The sequence below is a fragment of the Triturus cristatus genome, chromosome 7, assembly GCF_964204655.1.
Source record: "Triturus cristatus chromosome 7, aTriCri1.1, whole genome shotgun sequence".
NCBI classification, from domain to species: Eukaryota; Metazoa; Chordata; class Amphibia; order Caudata; family Salamandridae; genus Triturus; species Triturus cristatus.
In genome coordinates, this window is record NC_140590.1 from 254,525,319 (window position 1) to 254,543,258 (window position 17,940).

Here is a 17,940-nt window from a genome sequence, read left to right on the forward strand (position 1 = left end):
CTGGGACTTACGAAAGAAGCAGTGTGGCGATGGGGACTAAAAAGCCCCAATTGTCTTAGCTGTGTCCAAGTCCTTCTTGATCTTTTCTAGCATCTTCTCAACCTGAGACCCAAAAAGACAATCCCCATCAAAGGGCTGGTTCAACAGATGCTGCTGGACTTCTAGCTTAAAGCCAGAGAAACAGAGTTTTTGTGGTTTCCCTCTTGATCCTCAGGATGTTGATCTGGTACTGCGCCTTTTTAAAGAGCAGCTGAATCTGGAGTTTGCCTGAGATAAATTTGAAAAAAGTTTAGACTGGGTGAAGTAAAGCCAGAAATTGGTATTGGAGAAGACGGGTCAGTATCTTCCCTAAATCTAATGAGCCAGTGACAGGACAGCTGTTCATACTAGTCATACAAGAGGCTAATAACATCCAGAGACATGACCAAGTCCATCGCTTCTAGTGAACACCTAATGGTGGTGTTAGAGATTGTCTGACCCTCTGCAACTAACTCCTGGGCCCTCTGCCTATACTGATCCAGGAGGAGTTGGCTCAGATCCCCCATCTCATTCCAGTGGACCTTTTCATACCTGGAGAGTAAACCAACGAAGTTGGCCATTGAGTGGGCAGCGAGGCATCTCCAGTCCCTTGGGCATTTGTTTATTTACATGCAGTATGCACAAACAACGAGCCTGGTGGGAGCTGACCTAGAATGTAAGGTGGGTCTGACGGGCAGGGTTTGTATCTTTTACACACCCTCAGAGTAATCACTCTGGCCTTGAGAGGGTCATTAAAGGTGTCCTGGGCAGACTCTAACTTGCTCTTGAGCATGGGCAGGGTGGCTGCTCTATGGATAACGTCATGGTAAAAGAAGGTGTCATTAGGAGGACAGAGCTTTGTTGGGTAGAGATCTGGATCACTGTCACCTGGGGGAACCACGCCTTAATCATCCCAGGAATCAACCAGGGGCTCCTGGTCATATGGGGTGTCATAAGGGTCCACAGGAATGCCCTCCCATAGAACGAGTGTGGGGGCTCCCTTGGTTATTGGTGAAGATGGCAGAGGTGCCTATGTGGTGGTGGCAGTGGTGAAGGAGGAATAGGAGGGGGTAGAGGGGATGGAGGAGGAGCGACAAGAGAGTAGAGGACTTGTGCCCCTATAATGATGTTTCTTGAGTTTTGGAGTTGGTGGGGGCCCTAAAGTGAGCTGCTTCTCAAAGGAAAGCTTCCTTGTGCAAGGAAGAGACTCCTGCACCTTTGGCAGTGGTTTGGCAGAAAATGTGTTCATTTTCAGGTGGATAAACAGTCTTCTCTGCCACATGTCCAATGCCTCCTGTAAGTGCTGTAGAATTGGGAAGTCCTACTCCTCGAAGTCCACTAAGAAATAAACTGTGGATGGTTGACTAGATGTCGAAGGCTGTTTCAGCTTCAAGGCAGGTCTCAACATCGAGTGGTGTTTTGGCTCCGAGGAGGCCTTCAGTACTGGCGCCGAGGAACCTGATGGCTTTGATGGAGCAGCTGGCGCCAAAGAGGGAATGGGATTGGGTGGCTGTTTTGGTGCCAAAGATGTAGTCGGCTTCAAAGCATTATGACAGTGCCGGCCATGACTGAGAGGCAGTGGTGAACCAAAATACTGTTGGTTGAGTAGTGGACTCAACACCCCACCCCCGGTGGGGCGCTGGTCGACCTGGGGTCAGGAATAATGGGAAACCATACTCAGAGTCAACATTTTCTGAAGTTCTGAACTCGGCTCAGGCTGAAAGAAGCTGGTTGGTTGGCGGAAGGGGTGATGTCTGATTTGATATCCTTTCTGAAAAGGTAAGGGTTTTCTCATCCTATTGCTGTACACTCTTATGTCGAGCTAGTGGACGATCGTGACGAACCGGATTGTATTTTTGGACAGTAACCAAGGCGGGGCAGGAGGTCTCGTCATGTTCCTGATGCAAGCAGAGGTTGGTGATCTCACGAGTACTTCAAGTGGCACTGTGGACAGTACTGAAAGGGAGTCTTTTCCATCACAATCTGCGCATTCTCAAGGACAAATGTTCATGGGAAGGGCCTGGGAGGGGTGAAACCCCAAACTGGGCGAACGCGGAACCACGAAAGATGACACGGCTGCATAACATGATTGTCTCTTGCCAACGGGCGAGGAAGAACCAAAATGCCCCGACAACGAGCATCGCATGGTGTCGACTCGGACCTTTAGCGATACACGTCTGAACCCGGCAGCGGAAGAAAACAATTAACAATGGAGTTGATGCCCATGCGCATTACCACTCACAGCACGAGTCACTATACCTTGTGACTCGAAAGATTTTTTGAAGAAGTTGCAAATGTCCGAGACTAACACTAGATGGCAGAGGAGTATGCACAGCATGTGTATCTGCAGCAACACATGCCACAAATGCATGTTTTTCATGCCAAGTGATGGAAGAAATAAATGCTAAATGAATAATTTGTGTATTTGAAACATAGCAAAGAGAGACAAATACATTAGAACACAATTAACAAAGTGACATTTACCCATTTCTTCAAGTTCAGAGGTCATAGACTTGGAACGCAGCGAAATTGCAGGAGGGGTGACACGCCGGTTCTGCTGGGGTGCTGTAATTAGAGAAAACAGGACAGATAACTGGCTACGCATACAGGTGTTATGCCAAAATGCATTTGGGAATCAGATATTTCAACTCTTCCAAAACTGACATACACACAGCATACCCACTGCATAATACATAAAGCCAACCAACTTCCTCTCAACTAAAACCCAAAACAAAATACCCAACATCTGCAAGCTTAGCACAAGGTGTACACCTGAAGTTGTAGCCAGCTATGCAAGACCACAGTTAACTTTTAAAAGTGCAATTAAGAATGGTGACATTTTGGTAGCACTTGTAACATGATCTGTGATGTAACAGACAGTCTAGCCTGATTCTCTATACCACGTTAATACACTTTCTCAACACAATAAGATGGCATTTTTCTATCCATTTAATAGAAGTCCACAGCTTTTTTAAACTGCTCTAACTAATGTGAAAACTGTGACGGAAAGGCTAAAATCAAGTTTTAACAGTTTTGGAATGTTGTACTTTATCTAGCCATGAAAAATAATGTCTGGATTTACTTTTGTTAATAAACACTGCAATTAAAGACATGTGGTTTGGCACATTTCCCCTGATGACATTTTGGAAAGATAATTGAAAATTGTTCCCCGCAGAAGCATGATGGGTACTTATGAAACTTGCCTTCATCCTGCAGAACAATTTTAGCCTAAGCAGAAGGGCAGGATTTCTGCGCATTCTGTGACAGTCAGGAGTCAAGTCCTGTGATGTAGCTGACACCTAGCAAACCTAGCTACCTGGCTAATGGAACAGAGGCGCTGTTTCCAAAGGGGCTCTCGATAGTCACTCTGAGGTCATAGTATGCACAATGTGCATAAATGAGCCACAAAGCAACATCCGTGAGAGTTTCTGATATATACTCTGCTGCAATAGGTGGCTGTATTTCCTATTTGTTGGTTAAGAGGGCTGGAAAGTGCCACCTTTCAATGATTAAGATTTGGAGAAGCTCTTAATCCCCTTGGGTACCATGGACATTATTTTTATGTACTCGGCTGAAGTGCTGCTGTGCCGAGGACGTAACCATTGCGTCCTGGCACCCAACCAAGGGGGAAGTGCTGGCATCCAGAGACTCCTTCTGGGGGGGAGGGAGAAGGTGGGGGTTGTTTTTGTAAAACAGACACAGGGGGGAAGGAAAGAGGTTTTCCTAGTCCCTGTGCCTGTTTGAAGTGTATTCCTGCTCCCCAATCGCAGGTGGGGCCGCGATCATGGAGCACGAACCCACACCACTGGACAAGCAGGGATTAGTTATTTATTGTTGGGGGAGCGAACCATTAGTCAATGGTCGCTCCCCGGGGGGCATATTTTATACGTGTTTCGGATTCAGATTTTGTTTTTTATAATGATGATTACGGGGTGCGACCCCAAAAATGGCCACGGAGCCCAGGACCCAAAAGGCAGGTGACTCCCTTGCAAAACCAGGTAGTTTTGTGATAGATAATTTTAATGTCTCCACTAAAGGTTTTGGGAACTTCCGTCGCAGGCACTTGGCCCACTCACACAAGCAGAGGTACCATTTTTATCAAAAGACCTGGGAGAACGCTGGGTGGTAGGAAATTTGTGTTAGCCCGGTGATGCCACAACTTTCCCACATAGAAATGTGAGGAAAATTAGATTTTATTTGAGCTAAATGTGAGGTTTAAAGGGGATTCTGGGTAGGAAAACATTGGGGGATCCACGCAAGTCACACCTTCCTGGACTCCGCCAGGTGTCTCATTTTCAGAAATGTCTGGGTTTGGTAGATTTCCCTAGATAGCCACCAACTCTGGGACCAAAAACACAGGTTACTCCCTTGCAAAACTAGTTTGTTTTGTGATCAATAATTTTTATGTCTCCACCGTACGTTTTGGGCCATTACCTGTCGTGTGCAGTATGCCTACCCAAACATGTGGGTACCATTTTTATCATGAGACTTGAGGGAAAGCTGGGTGGGTGGAAGTTTTGTGGCTCCCTGCAGATTAGAGAACATTCCATCACAGAAATGTGAGGAAAATGTTTTTACTTGAAAAATTTTTTTTTTACAAAGTTTATGGTTTGCAAGGGATTCTGGGTAATAGAACCTGGTGAGAGCAGTACAAGTCACCCCATCCTTGATCCACTGGGTGTCTAGTTTTTAAAAAATGTACAGGTTCGCGAGATTTCCCTAGGTGCCGGATGAGCTAGGGCCCAAATTCCACAGCGAGAAACATTGCAAAAAAAGGGTCCGTTTTCAGTGGAAAAATGCACTGTCTCCACGTCACGTTTTGAGCCGTTTCTTGTCGCAGGCACTAGGCCTATCCATATACGTAAGGCACCATTTTTATCGAGAGACCTGGGGGAATGCTGGCTGTAAGGAACTTTGTGGCTCCCATCAGATTCCAGAGCTTTCCATCACAGAAATATGAGGAAAATGTGTTTTTTGACAAATGTTGAGGTTTGCAAGGGATTTTGGGTAACAGAACATGGCAACAGCCACACAAGTCACCCCATCCTGGATTCCCCTGGGTTTCTAGTTTTCAGGTGTCGACTGAGTTATGGCCCAAAATCCACAGCTAGGCACACTACAAAAAGAAAAGCGTCAGTAGAAAAATATGATGTGTCAATGTTGCGTTTCGGGCCATTTCCTGTCACGGGCACTAGGTTAACCCACACAAGTAAGGTATAATTTTTACGGGAGACTTAGAGGAACACAGAATAGCAGAATAAGTGTTATTACTACTTGTTTTTCTATGCATTTCTGCATTCCAAATGTCATACAATGTGTAAAAAAGAAGTAATTTTGAAAAATGACAGATAATTCACATGCTATAATGAGTACCAAAAACTCCATATCCTGCTCCCATTTCGGAAACTCATAGGTTTCCTTGATACCTATTTTTTACTCTTTATATTTTACCAAATAAATTGCTGTATACCCAGTACACAATGAAAAACTATTGCAAGGTGCAGCTCAGTTATTGGCTCTGGGTACCTCAGGTTCTTGATGAACCTACACACCCTATATATCCCCGCAACCATAAGGGTCCAGTGGAGGTAATCGTATATTACGTTCAAAACCTGCCATAGTTTGAAGAAATTACAGTTGAAAAGGTAGGCAAAATGGCTGTTTTTTTCAACTCAATTTAAATATTTTTTATTACAACTGTTACTTTCTATAGGAAAATCTTTAAGGATCTACACTAATGACCCCTTGCTGTATTCAGAATCCTACCTACTTTTCAGAAATGTATGGTTTTCCGAGATCCATTATTGGTGTCACACCTATTTCAACCAAGAACTGGAAGGAGGTAGAAAGCACAAAAAATAGGAAAAAGAGGCTATGTGCCAGTAAAATGCCCAAACTGTCGAGAAAATGTTGGTTTCCTGACAAAAGTCTGCCTGCTCCTGAAAGCTGGGAAGATGGTGATTTTAGCACCAAAAACCCTTCGTTGATATCATTTGCAGGGAAAAAAAACAGATGCTTTCTTCTGTAGTGCTTTTTCCCCATTTTTTTCAAAGGCCCCCACCAAATTTAGCTGTAGTTTGGCTAATTTCTCGGTTAGGGGAATCCACCAACCCTGAATATCTTTGGAATCCTCAGGATGCATTTGGCATGGATACCTTATATGTACAAAACGGTATGGGGGCCTACACGCAAAATATGCCAAATAGCCAAAAAAGGCTTGCCACGGGGGGTTTTGGAGGGGGGTCTGGCAGCGAAGGCGTTAAACATGTTGTGGGTATCTTTAGTACTGCATGACAGCTGAAGAGTTATTTTACTTGCCAGGAGTCCAAATAGGATTGAAAACTGCTTCAAAGCCAGTTTGTCTACGTACTGCCTTGAGCACCAGAAGCATTAGCATTTTCTGTAGCAAATTTAGAATCATAGGCCAGGCCATCTGTTGGAACCCAAGTGAAGTAGTGCTGGTAGCAACGAAGATCCTCTTGCTTTGAGCATCAGAAGAAGATGCCTGCTCAGGTCATGAGGCCTATCCAGAAGACAAGGTGCAACACTTTCTGAAGCCTTAATCTACCTGTGCAAGCTACTGCTCAGAAAAATGGTAACAACTTCAGTTAGGAATATTGTTATTTATAAGCACTGCCTTTACTTCCAAAGGGACAGGAAAAACCATGCATCCTGTCCTAAACCAGAAATTTCTCAGGTGGAAAGAACCAGTGCTATCTCCCCAGAGTCTTGTAGAAACGAAAAAGCAGGATGAAGAAAGGAAAACAGAACTGCAGAATCAAAGAGTGCCAGCGAGCATTTTGTAACTTTTCAAAACCTCCTCTGCTGGCTGATGCAAATCCAGCCATCATAGTCTACTGAGGACTTGCAGGGCTCTGTGAAGGACGGACAGCTTCATTCTGGAGATGCTTGGTATGCCACAAGATAACTCTCCTTAGCAGTTCAAGGCCTCCAATGCAGGTTGATCGCTTCTCAGCTCAGCAACACTGGCTCTCTTTGGCACTCTGGTAGAAACCTAAGACTGATCATTTTGATGGCGCTTGCTCTTTTTTAACCTGGGTGGAATGGTTATTCACGTGTTTAAGGGAGTTTTATATAAATTAAACTATTATTGATGCTTTAAAATTGTACCCATTTTTAGTTATCAAATTAACCAGCCTAGTTACACTTAGTTTCATTTCCTGCCAAAGTAATTTGTTTTCTCATTTAAGAGAAGATTACTATGTGTATATTAACTATTGCCGGGTTCTTGGCTTCCACTAGAGTGTACATGCTGCTTGTGCTTCTTCCCCCGCACCTCTATGTGGTGTTACCATTTCGCCCTCAGGCATACCTTTCCATAAGTAAGACCCCATGGGTACAGCCAAGGGTTCCTTAAAGAGCGTTCCACCCGCCTGCATCTATCTATGAATGTCTGGGCAAAGGGTGTTTTGGATCCTTGTCAATGTATATCTTCCAGCAAAATCCTCTCACACAGAAACCACAGCTCGGCCGTAATTCATCAACCTATAGATAAAACCAACAGCAACAAACCAGCTATTGATCTCCAAACCCATTGTAACATTTTTCTCAGCTGCATTTCTCTACAACCAATACACCCACAGCAGTTCAGATTCACTAACAATAACTTTCTGCCAATGTCAATCATTAATCCACCTCTGTCAAGAGAAACACACACATTTATTGCAATTTAGACACCCAGTGCAATAGACAACAATATGCACTGCCACTGTATTCTGCACTCCAACTGTACCATATTTACCCATATAACTACCCAACAATAAATACAACCACTGAATTGCCACAAGCCTCCACTGTACAAGCTTGCCCACTGCGACTTATGAACATGTGAAAAAACACACATACCTACAGAACCCCAAACAAAGGTCACTCTGGCTGTGTTCCACCGAATGCGACATACCTCACTCACTACAAGGCGCAACCTCTCCTGCTTTGAATTTCATATCTTTTCCAGTTGACGGCAGGTCTAAGGTTCCAAAACAGCTCGCGAGACACACTTGTCATATGAAGACCACTTTAATCACAGCGGTGTCAGTAACTGCAACACAACAAACCCACTGACTCCAGCACGTGCCAGGCAGCTTGCAGAAAATGCAGTACTGACGAACGAGTTACTTACCTTGGGTAACAATGTATCTGGTAGAGACACAGTCTAGCCGCAGATTCCTTAACTTAGAATATTCCCACAGGCGTCAGACTGGATCTGGAAAAAACTTTTTCTCCCAGCAGTACCTCTGCACGCCGGGGAGCGGTGTCGCCCGGCTCCGTCCTGACGTCATACACGGAAGTGGCGTCAGTAGAGCCATGTAGATCCCCCCCAGCGTGCTGCCGTAAATTTTCTTGGGGGAAACGTTTCCGCGCCACAACGCGGAGCCACTACAAAAACTGTGAGAGTATAGGAACAGTGTGTGAAAAAAGAAGAAGAAAAATCTGTGAAAAAAGAAGAACAAGAGACCATAGAATGAGGAGAGCCCTCACCACATGAGAGGGTACTCAACACTCGAAGGGACCATGTTGAAAGAGTACTCAGTATGTGAAAGAATAGAAGGGAACAAACCAAAACCCCCATTACCAGAAACTTTCCCGCCCAGGCACAGAGCCACGCCCCTCCGAAGAGGCAACGGTAGTGGAAATTAATCACTGACAAACGAAGAATGGTGCGCAACCACAAAATGGATGCGCATAAAAGACAGCTTTAACCACAGGGCGTAGCTGGAAGGCACAACAAGACTAGAACAACATGCATCATGGCGAGTGACCATAAGTGAGTAACAACAGAGCACGTGCACCATGCTCCCCACAATGACCTACGAAGAACAACATAGGCAAATAGAACCTCAACCCAAGTGACTGCAGCAGAAACAAGGGGGCCCCAAGGCAATGGAGGGGAAAGAAGAGGGTGGAGGGAGGGTGGAAGGAACATAGGATCTCTACGCCAGAAACCCTGGGCAGGAGAGCAGTGACAGCCCGCAACCTTTCCACCCAAAACGAGAAAGGGTGGCGATCCAATACGCTAGAACCGAGCCACATACCCTGCCTCAGAGGCAGGCGAGCCAGAGCACCCCTCAAGAAGGCCAGGGCCTCCTGTAAGGGGGCCAGTGGGCAGAACCCCACCTGAAAGGCCGTCGCAGAATGGGGAGGATGAGTGGGCGTTAAGGAATCTGCGGCTATACTGTGTCTCTACTAGATAAATCGTTACCGAAGGTAAGTAACTTGTTCACCTGAAAGAGACATCTAGCCGCAGATTCGTTAACTAAGAGCCAAAGCCATACCCCACTGGAGGAGAGTCTGCGACTGAAACCCACCAAGTTCCAAAGAGAACTAGGCCATCAATAAAATTGACCAAAACACAGTGGGGACAGCATATGTCAGCACGGCTGACACCAGACCCATGAAGCTCCGCAGGGGAGCTATGGTAAAGGGGAGTCAAACGCACCACAATCCTGCAGAGGACAGGTGAGACCTCAGCTGTCCAGGCAGGAATGAAAGAAAGAAAGAAAGACACAAAACCAACAAAGTCAGTGCATAATGGAAGAATGTGTAGAAACTTCTTGTTGCAGAAGTTTTCACACATTCTTCCATTTTACACTGACTGAAGAATGTGTAGACTGAAGACTGAAGAATGTGTAGAAACTTCTGCAATAAGAATTTCATTTGCACACCAGATCCCATGGACCCGCAACAGACACCGTCCCAAGGGAGGGACAAGACAGTAGGTCAGCGTCAGAGCAGACAAACTAACCATACATTAAAGAGGATGCCAAGAAAGGAAGGTGAGGAAACAACGTCATCATGCCTAGATATACAGAACCGTGGCTACCAGAAGAAACATGCATGGGGATGACAGGATACACACAAGGATACAGTGTGTACCATGAGAACTATATGTAAAAGCCCAAGGTTTATGTAAAGGCAGGACACCTGTAGCAGGCCTACAACCCCCACCCGGAAATAGGGAAGGGGAGCCAGCCCCAGAACAGACAGGACAACAACAACCCTCCAAGCCACCCCAGCACAGAGGGCAACCATCTTCCAAGGAACAAGGGCAGGGCATGGCCAGGTGACCCCCAGAAAGAGGACGGTAGAGGGGCAGGGACCCCCAGCAGCAAGAGGAAGGGAGGGAGGGGTGAGATTGAAGGTAAACACCCCCCCCCCCAAAACCAAAAGCAGCCCGAGTAGCGGGGCACAGGAGCACCATAACCCCATCCTCCAGAGAACCAAGGGGAGGAAGGAACAGCAACAAGGCGGAGCAACCCGCCTAGAGCAAAGGAATGCACTCACAAGAAACACAGCCTTCCACCAGGAGGCGAGTGCCGAGACCAACCCACAGGTCCTCGCAAAACGGGGAGGAAGGGCGGGCTGTGAAGGAAACTGCGGCCAGAATCGTCTCTACCAGGTACATAGTTATCGAAGGTAAGTAACTCGTACATCTGATAGAGACTACTAGCCGCAGATTCCTTCACGTAGAATAGATACCCTTTAATACCCACAGGGAAGGAGGGTCTGTGAAAGGCCCCTCCCAGCCATAACAGGACAGAGGGTCACACAGGGGACCAGACCTGCGGACCGGGCAATAACCTGGCCCCTCCCAGGCAAGAGGAGCCCCCCACAAGCAGAACACCACCGACCCCAGAGGGATGGGGGAAGAAGAAAAAAGGGGGGGGGGCGCACTCACGATAGAGGAACCAAGGGCCAGGCCAGAGAGGCCGATGTACCCCACACCCCTTCAAGGCAATAAGCTTCCCTCCAAAGCCTGGGGGAGAGCCCAGAGGGCCCAAAGAAACGAGGGAAAAGAAGGCGAAGCCACACCAGATGAAAGGCAACAGGTAAACCAGAGCGGCGCTAACAGACAAGCCGCCAGAACAGAAAAAACAGCCCAGGGCCCCAGAAAGACCGAGTGGGCAACACCTGACAAGGGAGGGCACAGAATTATCCCAAGCAGGGAGAAGAGGAAAAGGCCGGACACACCCCCAAGAGGGGCCGCGCACACGCCCTCAAGAAGCAAAGCAACATACAGAAACGCCACGGAGAACAGGCACCAAAGGGCCACCAGAACTCCCCAGCAGAGCGCAAGCTGTATGACAGCTACCACTACCCCACATAGGGTACGTTAAGTCCCAAGACATGGAAACCCTCTTTGGAAGAACTTCCGCAACAGCGGAAAAACAAAAGAGGCACAGGGAAAACACCCCGCGAACGGCTTGACAATCAGCCCAAAGAAAACTGAAGGTCTAATCTCTGGGCCAAGCCTGCGTAACAGTTCTAGCAAGAAACACAGCGAACAAGGGCCGTCCAGCAGCAACATTGACAAAGTCCCCACAAGGAGGACTCAATGGCCAGAAAACACACTCCACCGCAAGAGCGACCGTCCCAAGAAGGACCAGAACCAGCACAACTCCTTAATCACTCTGGAGGAGAAGGAGGAGGAGTATAAGGGCGAGGAGGAGGACGGAGCCCCGCCAGGAACCTTTGGATGGCGGAGTCAGCTGGGGCATGGAACATCAGGCTACCATCAAAGGGGAGATCAATGAGCCGTTCCTGAATATTTTCGAGGAAGACGCCGTCCCGAAGCCAAGCATGGCGACGGAGAGTGACGGAGGAAGACATGGCCCGGCCCAGCACCTCCGAGATGTCCAGAGCAGAGTGAAGGATAAACGCCGCTAGCTCGCGTCCATCCAGCACATGACACCGTAAGTCCGCCTGAACAGTCTCCTGAGAAGCTGCGGACCCCAAAGACTCAACCGAGTCCCACAGACAAGAGGAGGCCCTAGCCAGGACACACAAGGTGTTCAGGGCCCACAGGGCCACGCTGGTCGAGGCAAACATGTTGCGCCCCCAAGAGTCCAGCCAGCAGAGGGATGGAGGGAGAGACAAGCAGGGTCACGCGGCGCCGGAAGGTGCTGATGTAGAATGTGCTGAGGTACCGGATCACCTGAGGAAGGACGCCCCCAAGCCCCCATCAGGGACGAAAGGAGCGAACCCTCAAAGGGAAGCAAGATCTCCCTCCCACCAGAGCCCTGGTGGAGGACCTCCAAGAGATGATCCATCGGAAAATTAGCAATCGGGTCATCCATGCGCAGAATATCCACCGCCGTGGACACCCGCCTCTGTAGGGCCCCGCGGCGGATAAAGCAGTTCCTCCGTGGGCGACAGCTGCAGACTAAGGTGGCCGTCCCCCAAGCCAAACGGAACGGGCAGGGGCCAGACCTGGAAGGTAGAAGGAGCCGAGGAATGGGGGACCTGCCGCTCCTCCGGCGAACACCGCGGCCTCAGAAACGGCGGGGAGCCACCCTTTGACGATGCCGGTGAAAAAGACACCACTCGGCGGCCAGTCTCCGGGGAGGACGACACCAATATGCAGGCAGCCTCCGGAGAAGAGGGAGCGTCCAAAGACGAATCCGTAACTCGACGCCTGTCAGGAGCCGTAGAGTCCGCCGCCTGAGGCAGAGCGGTAACGCCAGCCTGCCCTGAAGGAGACGCTGGATAGAGCTCCTCGAAGTCACACTGCGCCGGGGAGTCACAGTGGACAGGGGGCGGCGTCGGAATGGCGCCGACTCGACCTCCGGCGAGGCAGCCGCCTGCGTGGAGGGACGAGAAGGACCAGGGGAGTGACACGAAGCCCTTCGCCAGCCTCGTCCCAGTATATGACAGAGGTGGTCCGGCGACCATTGCGGCACCGCCAGGGCCGACCCAACCTCCGACGAGGCAGCCGCCTGCATGGAGGGACGAGAAAGTCCCGGAGGAGGGTGAGGGGTTCGCACCCAACCTCGACCCGAAGCGGGACGAGGAGAGTCCACCGACTCCTGTGGCGCCACCCGGTCCAGCAGCTGCCGGCGCCGTAGTGGCGTCACCCCCGCCTTAGACACTTTGTCAAGGGACCGAGAGGGGCTCGGGGATGCGACCCAAGCCCCGGCGACCTCACGCGACACCACAGGGACTCCCGCGGGAGTTTGCGGCGAGGCAGAGACACCGTGGTGTGAAGGAGGGACCCCAACAGCACCACATCCTCCAAGACTGGATCTGTCCCAGTCGGCGCTGCGGCCGGAGCCACCGGCGGTGCCGCGGAAGGTCCCGCGCAAGGCAAGGGAACCGCTGACACCCCAGGAGGGGAAGGGGAAGGGGGAGGAGGAGATGCCAGTGATGCCTGCAAAGCCGCCGCGTATGTCTCCATCTGGACTCTCGACGCTTCATCACCGGGAAACGGTGGGTAGGATGACACGCGGGGCCGCATCACCCATAGAGAGTCCACGCCCCAGGCAGGCCGAAACCCTGTCCCCGGGGACAAACTGCGACACTTACCCACCGGTGAGCGTCGCTCTTGTGACATCAGGGAAGGGTGATGATGACGATCACGGCCGTATCTGAAGCCGTCTGCCGATCGAGGGGAGGAGGACGACCTGGAGAGACGCGCCAAGGGAAGTTTCATGCTCCCGCCACAACTTCGGCTTAAACTGTTGGCACGCCTCACAATCCGTGGTGCCGTGATCCTTCCCCAAACACCACATACACATGCGATGAGGGTCCTTCGCCGACATAAGACGCCCACACGACGTGCAAGCTTTGAAGCCCGAAGGCATTCGCACACTGTTCAACCAAGAGAAGGACAATGATGAAGAAAAAAGGGCCCGAAACAGGCCCGTAGCAAGACCGGATCCACGTTGCATGCAGAAAAGGAAAAAATTGATGTAGGCGCGCCGGGTGGGGCTTATGTGACCTCCCTGACGTCATGTACACGGACGACGCCTAGGCGGAGTCGCGTGGTATCGCCCCCTGGCGCGCAGGGATGCTGTGGCAAAAAGTTACCGGATCCACTCTCACGCCTGGGGATAATTCTACGTGAAGGAATCTGCAGCTAGTAGTCTCTATCAGATATATACATATAGCGGCGTGTATATAACCAAATTGAAAGCAAGGGGAAGGACTCGTAGAGCATGCCCCAGGTAAAAGAGAATCCACAAGAGGCACCAACAGCACCATTGGAAGCGGGTCACAACAAGGTCAAGACACCAAAAAGCAACAGCATCCCGTTAATGGGGAAGATGTCCTGTCCTCCCGTGACACAGTCGGAGACACCGACCACACACCCACGAGGAAGAGCGAAAAACACACAGAAAAGAAGGTAATATCGCGTTTAGTGTAGACTGAGAACCCACAACCAGAGAAACACCTGGAGTGGGACACAGACCACTATTCCACAGTGAGTCAGAAAACAGCAGAGGAGACCAGGAGCAGAAGCACCTAACCCTCAGCATGGCAATCATCAAAGGGTCCGGAGTCCCTGCCAGGAAAGTGCATATGGAAATAGAAAACAAGGCAACTCACAACCGTGACGTAGCTGGAGGACATTCCACCGCCCATAGACAAAAACCCCACTGGCCCGAGCCATGAGAGAAGACGTAAAACACTTCCCCACACCAGGAACAGACCAGAATAGAATGCAGTCAAGACAGAGGCGCAAGGAACACCACTGGCAGCCTGTGACAGCGAACACATCAGGTGTGTATACAAACACCGAGAAACTGTTCTGGAACGGAGCCGAAACACCACCTCAGGGAAGAGGGTCTCCACAAAGGCAGGGGAGAACTACGGCCAAACCCGTAGAGGACAATCCAGAAGCCCCAGAAGAGAACTACACCAAACCCGTGGGTCTCACCAGAGAGGACGTCCTACCACAGTAGGAAGAGGGGGCGAAGCAGGAGACCCCCAGAATAGACAGAAAAGAATCATGCTGCAAAAGACTCCACAGAAGCCTTCGAAACTTCCCGTGTCAGGGCTATACAATAGCCAACAAGTACCCCGCATATGGTATGGCACATCCCTACAAAAGCCAGGGACACATCTTGAGACGAGCTCTTAGGCAGAGGGCTCAAAAAGAAAAGCAAAAACAGCTGGCCAGCTGCAGCAAAAGAAGGACAAGACGGCTAAAAGCCGCCACTCTCTCCGGTTAATGACATCTTGAACACAGAGGCGGAACTTACCAAACAAAGCAGTGACAGACTGCAACCAAAAGCAAAGCCCACACAAGGACCAGAAACCATGGAACCCATGGAAACTAAAGCAGTGACAAGACTGAAACCAAATGCAAAGTCTACACAAGGAGTAGAAACCATGGAACTCAGGGAAAGCTAGACATGAGACGTTGAACCATCGAGTCTGCATGTCCGTCGAACAAGGCGACCTCATCAAAGGGAAAGTCCCTAAGATGCTCCTGGACATTGTCAGGGAAACAGACATCGCGCAGCCAGGCATGGCGATGGAAAGCAATAGACCGGCGGCCCATAGCGCGACTCACCGAATGATTGGTGTCCATGCGGATGGAAAATTGGGCCATTTCCCGGCCGTCACGAATCAACCGATCCAGGTCAGACCGAGGACCGTCCGGGAGAGAAGGGAGGAGGTGCTCGACCAAGTCCCAAAGAGCCGCAGTGACCCGTGCAAACATACACGATGTGTTCGGGGATCTAAGGCCTGCACTGATGGATGCAAATACAGAACGGCCACACAACTTCAACCATTGAGACTCCCAAGTGGGAGGGAGTAACGGAGGAGGGGCAGAAGGCAACAAGACAGAAGCTGCCTGAATCACCAGCCCTTGAGCCCTAGAGTGGGGAGACAAACAGGCAGGGTCATCTGGAGCAGGGTGATGTCTATGCGCAATGGCACGATCCACTGTGTCCCCCAAAGAGGGCCTCGCCGAAGTCCTCAGAAGAGTGTCGTATAACGACTCACCAAAAGGCAACAACGGCTCTACTTCCATGGTGCCCTGGTGGAGTAAATCCAGCAAGGGATCAGAGGGCAGAGAGAAGGGGGGGCTGCACTTTTAAAATGTCCATAGCCCTGCGAACCGCCCTTGTAAAAGCTGCACTAGCCACAGTTGCCATCCGAGGTGGCGACAACAGGTCATCCGTGGGAGACGGCAGGAGGCTAATCCTGCCACCAAAACGCGGTGGCTGTACAACCCTAGAACATCCAAGGCCCTACCGGTACTTGGGCACCTGGTCCGGGGGACAGCGAAACAAACCTGAGGGTGGCGAACCCACAGGAGCCTCCTCAGTTTTGGTCTCCACATCCTCCACCAACCGAGGAACAACCGGGGGCGTCACCGGCATCACAAGGCGTTGACTTGACATCGAGAACCCCCGAATGAGCCTCGTCCGTCCGGCGTCGGACCAGCGTCGGCACGACCTCCACCGAGGAACGGGCTCAAGAGCTGCAGCCTCATCAGGCGTTGACACAGGGAGCCACAAAGGGCTGTGTGAAGACGACATGGAAGGATTGGACGTGGGAGGAGGATGCCCCTCCGGGCCATGCCCCGAAGTCGCAGCGACTCCGGAATCGGAGACAGGGTTCTCGACCGGCGCCGAGGAAGAACCCGCAGGCGAATTCTTAATCTGAGCCCCTACCCCTCTATGGGGCCCAAAGGCGCGCCAGGGAGAGGGGGTGACCCAAAGATGGATAGCAAGGCCCAAGAAACATAAGTAAGTAACAATCTGTTTGAGGCATGTGTGCTGTAGCTACTCATGCTTTGCATAGACAGTACAGGAGTACTCTCCCAAAGCTGTGGTTAATCGGTGGGCATTGTAGTTGTCTGAAAAAAATAGTTTTTAGCACTGCCTGTCCTACATTAGTTTGTTGGAGTGCCAACTCATCCACACAATAATGTTTGGTAAATGTGTGTTGTGTAGACCAAGTAGCTGCTTTACAGATGTCAGCTATAGGAATGCTACTTAAAAAGGCCATCGATGTTGCTATTTTACGAGTAGAATGGGCTCTAGGAGGTATAGACAAAGTTCTTTTAGCTTTAATATAGCATTTAACAATCCACCAAGAAATGCCAGATTTTGAGATACGTTTCCCTTTACGAGGGGGAGAAAAAGCAAAAAAAAATTGTTTTGTTTAGCAACAATCTTTTGTTCTGTTAATATAATACATTAATGCGCTTTTGACATCTAATGTATGAAGAGCTCTTTTTGCTTCAGGCTGCAGTTAAGGGAAGAAAACAGGTAGCTCAACTGACTGGTTAATGATAAAAGTTGAAATTACTTTTGGAAGGAACTTTGGGTTGGTACGAAGAACAAACCTATCTCTATTTAAAATTGGAAGAATGGTTCTTCTAATGTTAATGGCTTAAGCTTACTTACACGTCTCAGTTAGGTGATAGCAATCAAAAAAGCAACCTTCCAAGAGAGAAATTGGAGGGGACATTTATGTAAGGGTTCAAAAGGTGGACCCATAAGTCTTGTTAAAGAACAAGTTACTTACCTTCGGTAATGATATATCTGTAATAGACATAGATTAGTTATAGATTCCTTACCTTAGAATTACCCCCAGGCGTCAGACTGGATCCGGAGAATTTTTTCGTCAGCAGTACCCCTACGCGTCGAAAGGTAGCGTCGGTCGGCTCCGCGTTCGTTGTTGGCGTCGTGGTCGCCGGGATGACGTTGCGGCAGCTACTTAGATGCTTCCCTCACGTGCTGACGTCAGTTCTTTTACACAACATTCCATGCCAGAAGCGCAGAGCCAAGCAAGACACTGACCACTGGTGCAAGAAACTAGGGCCCTGAAAGGGATTCCCTGACCCTAGAAGTCAGTTCGAAGAACAGGGAGGATGGGTGGGGCGGTAAGGAATCTATAACTAATCTATTTCTCTTACAGATATATCGTTACCAAAGGTAAGTAACTTGTTCATCTGAAAGAGACAATTAGTTATAGACTCCTTACCTTAGAATAGATACACCAGCAATACCAACCCCGGAGGTGGGTCTGCGAACTAAGTTCACACCAGAAAGTCCTGGAGAACAGAACAGCCAAAAAAGCCATCTCTCCGGACTTGGCTGACCAGGCAGTAGTGTTTCGTGAACGTGTGGAGAAATGTCCACGTATGCAGAGATGTCTACGTAG

General features: G+C 49.6%; 1 protein-coding gene across 1 annotated transcript in view; it reads right to left on the reverse strand.

Annotated features, from left to right (window-relative positions):
* SHANK1 (SH3 and multiple ankyrin repeat domains 1) overlaps positions 1-17,940 on the reverse strand; it is a 1,748,119-nt gene that overhangs the window by 495,998 nt on the left and 1,234,181 nt on the right. The window contains exon 18 of the mRNA XM_085616131.1: positions 2,503-2,583. Coding sequence (XP_085472257.1) covers positions 2,503-2,583 — 81 coding nt within the window. The remainder of the gene's footprint in view (positions 1-2,502; positions 2,584-17,940) is intronic.